The following is a 7,689-nucleotide window of genomic DNA, read 5'->3' as shown; positions in this document are numbered from 1 at the left end:
AATTCTGACCCCTGGCCCCAGGGAGGGGAATATAGAATATGTTGCCAAAAACTGAAAGGAGATACTCCACATCTCTGGCTGAGGGATGGGGAGAATTCAGCAGCAGATCCTCAGGACAGCGATTACAATGAACACACAGTAGCTGGGAGCTAAGAAAGCAAAACCACTTGTTCCTTATTAGATTCTTCCGTATGGTCTCCTCCCCCAGTAACAGGTGGAGGAAGACAGACATTCTTCATTAATGGAACAGTCCATAGATCATTTTCCTCTAGTAATGCCTATATTTAAAATTTGTTCCAAGAATTATTAACCTATCATTTCCTAACTCTTTACATATTCTCAGCAATCCAACTGTACTATTTTTACAGATTTTTTAAGCTGTTGTTTCTTTCTTTTGTTGCTGGGGTTGGGCAGTGGGAGAGGGAGAAGGGCCTCTTTAGAAAAATAAAAATCACTTGGGGAGTTTTTAGCTCAGTCTTAAATGGGAAGGAACACGGTGACAGCATTCCCATTTATGGCACCAAACACTCTCCCGCTAAATCGCACACAATTGCAATGAGTCCAAGATGCAGCTCTTAAAAAGTGTAATCCTTCTCCCGTGTTTAAGATAATGAATTTAACCTGTTGCTGCTAAATTGATAATTTTTAAAAAATATTTCTTTCTATGTGTTTTAAAATGTGTGATTCCCCAGTATGACAATAACATTTGGAGACTTTTCTTTTTACATTTTTTTAAGTAAAAATTTTTTAAACTTTCTGAAGTTTCAGGAACTTGTAAAAGTTTATTAACAGGAAAGAAACAGCCATCTATCTAGGATAAGATATGGTTAAATAAACCATCTTCAAAAAACTGGCTTCCTACCCTAGAATTCCTGAGAATGCTTGCAAATTTTAAAGCAGGAAAATAAATGTTAAAAACAAAAACAAAAAAACACTGTTAAATGCTCCCAGAGTTAGTCTTCATCTAAAATATATATTTATATGTATATATATATGCACTTTTTGGTCTTTTTTTTAAGTTTTTAGTTTTTTTCCCTTTAAGCTTATGATGGAAGAACATTTTAGCTTCTCGTGTTTATTTTTACATATTTCAAATCCCTCATTATGTCTTGTAAACAGAGGGGCTCTAGCACCCGGCATTCACCGTAGTATCGTAAGGAACTCAACTAACCCATAGTGCAGGTCAAGGGACCAACAGGCCGGGGGGAGGGGGGGGCCAGGACACAGCAGTGAACCAAGAGCATCAGTGGATGTCACCTCAGGCTCCAGGGAGCCTCAGGGCATGCTCCTGGCCCAGGGACACTAAGATGCAGCCTTCTGCAGATGTCTGAACAGAAGCCGTGCTTCACCCGGGGCCACCACGCACGGAGAGCAGCCAGTGCGGCCAGAAGGAGACTTTCGGTGTGAGGCAGAGGTGGAAGAGGTGTGGTGGTGACAGAAACCGGTGAGCAGGAGGAGGGCACGCTCAGCGTTCAACAAGGCATCCGTGGGACCAAACCAATGCTGCAGACTCGAGTCTGACCACTGACCCACAAAAGGCTCACGCAGACTTGGATGGACGTGCTCGCTCGAACTATGCCTGTCAATCTCTTGTGAGGCTAGGTCTGTAGTCAACAGGTTAAGTAAGCCAAGGACTACAGACTTTCCCATTCTTTGTCTCGCAAAGTCACTAACATGCAAATAATGCCTTTTTGTCTGTTCCTATATGCACCCAACCACCCACTTACACAGAGACGGAAGCGGAAATACATTAGGCATTGTTGTATCCTTCACTGAACATGCTAAGGAAAACTCCCTCGTCCTCACTAGCAGCAAGGTACGGAGGACGGGGGTCTGCTCCCACCAAGGGCTGGAATGGGCAGGTGTTTGCTGGTACAGAATGTGGGCACTTGATGTCAGAGAGGAGAATGCAGACCTGGCCGTCCGCGTGAGTGCTCGCAGGTCGCCGGCACGCGTCCCCCACCCGCCAGCCATCGGCTTTGTCTCAAGGGGGACCCCTTCAGGTCTGCCGTCACTCTCTTCACCATGAGCAGTCTGATACATTTGGATTCCAACGTGAGTACATACATGTTGGTGGTAACTGTGGATTAAATGCCCCCTGTTCGGCCCAGAGTACTACTACATTGATGCTTAAAAAACAAAAACAAAAGCAAAACCTTTAAATACAAAAAAAAAAAATAAAATAAAATAAAAGCAACAGTACAAAGTAGGGGAAAAAAGAGGTCAAAACCAAAAAAAAAAAAAAAGGTGCAATACTTAAATGTCTCTGCTAAGTTATACCTGCCTAAGCAAAACCACATACACAGGAAATACACAGAGAGACAAAAGGAAACGTGTGGAGTACACACTGGCTTAAGGACATTCGTTAGGTAAACATCTCTGTCAGCAATGGCCTGTACCACGCCTACGCCCGGCGCCGCCCAGCCAGAGCAGAGGGAGGAGCTGCGGGAGCTTTCCGGAGGCTGTCCACAACTTAGTGTTTTCTGCTTCCATCGAGTGAAGAGAGAACCAACACAACCATTTAACTCAGCATTCACCTGATTTTTTGGATGGATTTCTGATACCTGACCACATATCCAAGAGGGAACATAGTTTTCCCTCCTGTGGGGACATCACATAATTAAAGACGCTCTTCTCTTCTGTTCCCGTTCAAACTAACACAATGGCCTGCGTGGACGTCACAGGTACTCAGGTGTGCCTGGTGGCCACTCGGTGGCAGAACAGAAAGAGGCACCTCCTGCTCTCCTGGGTTCATGGACTTGGCAGTGCTCCGCTCTACTGCTGGGTCAAAAGAAAAGCCAGAGACAGCGCACAGTCGGGCTCGTCTGCACTGGGAGGGAGCTCTCTGCTTTAGTTATTAAAAAGCGCTCTGTTCATCTTAACGCAGCCCCATGGAGTGGCTTCAGTCGCAGTGGTTCCCAGTGCTTTGTGTGTTCTCAGTTTCAAGAGAAAAGAAAATAAAAAGCAGATGGCCGGCCAGCCAGCCCGCAGACGGTCAGCAATGCAGCTTTCTGAGAAATCGGGGTGGGGAGGGAGGAGGGCGGGACACAGGCACACACACAGAGACAGAAAGGATGCACGCGAATGCACATGAACACACGTGCACACACATACCAGAACGAGCATGCCTGGGCAGTTACATGTGCCAGAACACACTGGTATTTATCAACCAGCCAATCACAAATGTTTTCCTTTTTTTTTAGGTTTTTTGTGTTTTTTTTTGTTTTGTTTTTAAAGTGAGGCTCCGTCAAGTCTTCCCTCCCCCCTCCCCCAACAATTCTTTTGAATTTCCCTCCCTCCCAAACATGGTAGACCTAAGGACGGAAACACACCCAGTGCAAACAAAGTTAAAAAGCTATTTTTTTCAGTATATATGTTTCTTAGCAACAACTTCCATATAACATGAAAAAAGTGAAAAACTAGAAACTAATTTTTTTAATTTTTTGTGTTTGAATTTAAATGGTATGTGTACTTGCTTCACATTGTCTTTCTAGGTTGGCGTTCATGATTCAAGTATTTCAAGAGTGATATGTTCTCTTTTTGGATTCATTTTCCAAACGAAAAACTGAAGTTAGAAGGGAGGCAACTATGTGCTCAGACAGTCTGTCAATGACCCACCTTTTTTTTTCTCTCTCCGTTTTCTTTTTTCCTTTTAAAAATGTATTTATTGCAAGTTGAAAAAAAAAACGAAAAGGTCAAGTTAGTGCTGCTGCTGTTCCAAAAAAGGTCACGAGGTCAGAGTTGAAAGTTCTAAGTTCAGATTGAATCCGACCCTCCTCCCAGAAGGTCACCAGGTAGTAAAGGAGCAGGGCTGCCCATCCTATGGGGATCTTCCACAGTCGGGACTCCCCACAAGCTAGAAGAATAGTTGGGGGGCCCCCACAACGAAGCGCCAGCAAGATCGGCCCCGCTGCTGCCACCAGCACTGCTGCTCCACTGCCCCAGCCCAGTGGACCCACCGAAAAGATTCAGAGCAGGTCCGACGGGATCTGACTGGTTCTGGCCGGTCTCCAGCGACTGCCACCCCGCGGCAGGTGCGCTCGGGGTTGCTGCAGGTGTAGGGGGCTGAGCTTGTGCCAGAAAGCGGCTAACTTCATCATCGGTGGCAAACTCAGCCAGGATGGTAGTGTTTCCCAACACACACCTGGGAAAGGGAAGGAAGGCGCGATGGGTCTGAGGTGCACACACACTTTCCACCCCCACGCTTCACGATGTGGTCCCCTGACCTGCCCGCTCCGGGCTCTGCGGCTGAGAACCTGCCTGTCCACTGATTCGGAGCAACAGAGCATCAGCACGGGCGAAGTCCACTGCAGACTTACATACTGCAGACGGCTTAGCTCTGGAGAAAGATGTTTGCGGGCAGGGAGCGGGGAAGGCAGACAGGTGGGCAGGACGGAACTACGAGGCAATCTGTTCTGCACAGTGAGCTCAAACCTGCGGAATGTGGCCTCTGCCAGCGTGGCCCCGGCGATGTGCGTGCCACTTGTGGCAGCTGTGCCGCTCTAGAGGGGAGCCAGGGCAGGGGCAGAGGAGTGTGTGGGAAATTCTGCTGTGAACCTGAAATTGTTCTACATCAAGTCCCCCCAGAAAGCGTCATCTCTTTTTCCCCAAGTGAGATGAAACACCACACCCAAAGCATCAAGTTCCAGTGCTGAGGCGCTGCCTGGATTCACCCCCACTCGCCTGTGCCCTGTGTAGCTTCTGTCCCGCATCTGCAGCCCAAGAGTCGGCTTTTTCCTGCCCACCAATCTAACAGTGGCCAAAGTCTGACCCAGTCTCACCCACTCAAGACCATAATAATTCACCATTACCTATAAACTGAGATTCTATTATGAAAAATGACAAAATTTACCATGGTTCATTTTCAAAAATAGCAGCTTTGTCTTTCAATACTTAACATTTACTCAGTACGTCACTCATCACTTACAGTGTGGAATTCTGAGTGTGAGCCCACGGTAACCACTGACAGCGTCCACATATTTAGGTAGAACAGAAAGACCCGCCAGCCCAGCACTCAGAGCCCGCCGACGACTCGTGCTGGTGCCTGCCCGAGACCCTGCGCCACGCAGGCGCCAGAATGCTCACGGTGCCTCCCTGGGTCTGGCTGGCTGGGGGCGGGGCAAGATACTCACATGTGCAGTGCCGTCTGGGCCTTGGCCGCCTCCTGTTTGGTGCTGTATCGGATCAGGGCAGTGCCCTGGGTCAGATTCAGATGGAATGTCAGCAGTGGACCGTGCTGCATGCAAATCGTCCTCAAGGTTGACCCGTCAATCTGAGAAGCAATGACACGCATGAGACCCCAGCCGGAGGTGGAGCGGGAAAGGCACATTTTTAACATACTCAAATCACTGAGCTGAGACACACTATGTTTTTCGTGTAAAAAAAAGTTGTACAGATACAGTTCAAAACAAAAGCATATATGGTTCAACTCGTGGTCTGTTTTGAAGAGGTAAGCAAGTAAGACCGCGTTACTTTGTAGGACCTGAAAAGGGAGATGAAATGTGTGCAAACAAGATTTTAACATACAAAGTCCTCAGCACCTTAACTGCAGTTAAGTCTCGCAAAGGACTACAGAGGAAGTGACAGAGAAGCACTGACAAACGTCTGATTACTTAGATGCTGACGGCTGACTGAGTTCAGACTGTCCCAACACTGCCTCACTGCTCCCGACCTGGAAAGGTGGATTTACACCTCTCCCTGTCTCTCCTGTTGCCCTCAGGCCAGTCGGCAACATTTTCACCAACTCACTGTTCAGTGATGGGAGACAGTTCCCTAAGGGTTGGCTGAATAAACCTATTCATTCTACTTTTTTTGCATCAGTATCTTAAATGGTTTGTCAGAGCCACTGAGCCCAACATTTTAGTTAATTTCTTTGGAAATAAATAGATTATCGTTGGAATTGCCTTAAAATGCCATGAGATACCAGTGGTAGGCAGCTGAAAACCAGCGGTGTCACCGGTGTTCATTACAGATCAGAGAAACTGCTCTCAGCCCTGGTTAAAAAGTGCCAATTTACTACGTAAGCATGTCAGTATATGCCACAAGTAGCTTTTTGTTTTTCTTTCTTTTTTTTTAAAAAGATTTTATTTGTTTGTTTGAGAAGTAGAGTTGCAGACAGTGAGAGAGACAGAGAGAAAGGTCCTCCATCCCCTGGTTCACTCCCCAAATGGCTGCAACGGCTGGAGCTGAGCAGATCCGAAGCCAGGACCTTCCTCTCCTCCAGGTCTCCCATGCGGGAGACCAAGTGCTTTGGTCATCTTCTATTTTCCCAGGCCATAGCAGAGAGCTGGATCAAAAGTGAAGCAGCCAGGACTTGAACTGGTACCCATAAGGGGTGCCATCGCTGCAGGCAGAGGATCAACCTACTATGCCACAGCCCTGGCCCCTACAAGTGGCTTCTCTCTCTTCCTCTCTTTCTCTCTCTTTCTTTTTTTTACAGGCATAGTGGACAGTGAAAGAAAGAGACAGAGAGAAAGGTCTTCCTTTTTTCCGTTGGTTCACTCCCCAATGGCCGCTGCAGCAGGCGCACTGTGGCCGGTGCACCACGCTGATCCGAAGCCAGGAGCCAGGTGCTTCTGGTCTCCCATGTGGGTGCAGGGCCCAAGCACTTGGGCCATCCTCCACCGCACTCCCGGGCCACAGCAGAGCTGGACTGGAAGAGGAGCAACAGGGACAGAATCCGGCGCCCTGACCGGGACTAGAACCTGGGGTGCTGGCGCCACAGGCAGAGGATTAGCCTATTGAGCCGTGGCACCGGTCACAAGTGGTTTTTCAAGACACACATCCTCTGAACAAATTTTGGATGACCTAGAACGTCAAGTTATAAGGACCCCCACTGTGGCACAGTGGGTAAGCTGGTGCGTTTGCAGTGCTGCCAACGTCCTATACTGGAGCTGATTCAAGCCCTGGATGCTGTTTCCAATCCTGCTTACTGCTGCTGTGCCTGGGAAGGCAGTAGGTAGAGCCTTCGTGTGTGGGCCCCCAAAGGAAACCAGGATGGAGTCCCTGGCTCCCGGCTTCAGCTTGGCCCAGACCAGGTTATTGTAGCCATCTGGGGAGTGAACCAGCAGGGAGAAAATCTCTTTCTATCTCTTCCTCTTTCTGTTGCTCTGCCTTTCAAATAGTAACTTTTTTTTTTTTAAAGAAAACTTATGGTTTTAGGCATTTGGTGCAGCACTTAGGATACTGCTTGGGACACATACAACCCTATCAGAGTGACTGGTTTGAGGGGTCACTCCTGTGTGTGTGTTTAGATTAATTTAATTGGGTGGGGGCTATGGGAGAAAGAACCCCTGTATTCCTAAAGTTGTATCTATGTAAAAATACATTCATTAAAAAAAAAAAAAAAAAAAAAAAAACACAAGTGAAAAAAACAGATTTATTTAATTGAGGGCCCGGTGCTGTGACATAGTGGGTAAAGCCGCCGCCTGCAGTGCCAGCATCCCATATGGGTGCCGGTTTGAGTCCCGGTTGCTCCAGTTCCAATTACAGCTCTCTGCTATGGCCTGGGAAAGCAGTGGAGGACGTTCCAAGTGCTTGGGCCCCTGCACCCACGTGAGAGACTCAGAAGAAGCTCCTGGCTTTGGATCGGTGCAGCTCCGGCCGTTGTGGCCAATTGGGGAGTGAACCAGCAGACGGAAGATCTCTCTCTCTCTGCCTCTCCTTCTCTCTGTGTGACTCTGACTTTCA

At 47.8% G+C, this 7,689-nt stretch overlaps 1 protein-coding gene across 6 annotated transcripts in view; it reads right to left on the bottom strand.

Moving 5' to 3' along the window:
* Positions 1-397: 397 nt before the first annotated feature.
* TNRC6B (trinucleotide repeat containing adaptor 6B) overlaps positions 398-7,689 on the bottom strand; it is a 289,241-nt gene continuing 281,949 nt past the window's right edge. For all 6 annotated transcript variants that reach the window (XM_051834072.3, XM_051834078.3, XM_089308956.1 and 3 more), the window contains 2 exons: positions 5,133-5,272; positions 398-4,144 (listed from right to left, as the gene is read on the bottom strand). In XM_051834072.3, the coding sequence (XP_051690032.1) occupies positions 3,757-4,144; positions 5,133-5,272 (528 nt within the window). In that variant the 3' untranslated portion in view covers positions 398-3,756. The remainder of the gene's footprint in view (positions 4,145-5,132; positions 5,273-7,689) is intronic.

Source organism: Oryctolagus cuniculus, chromosome 11 (assembly GCF_051225735.1).
Source record: "Oryctolagus cuniculus isolate XC-2025 breed Fujian yellow rabbit chromosome 11, ASM5122573v1, whole genome shotgun sequence".
In the NCBI taxonomy this organism is placed as follows: Eukaryota; Metazoa; Chordata; class Mammalia; order Lagomorpha; family Leporidae; genus Oryctolagus; species Oryctolagus cuniculus.
Note: the sequence above shows the minus strand (reverse complement) of the source record. Positions and strands in the feature narration are given on the sequence as shown.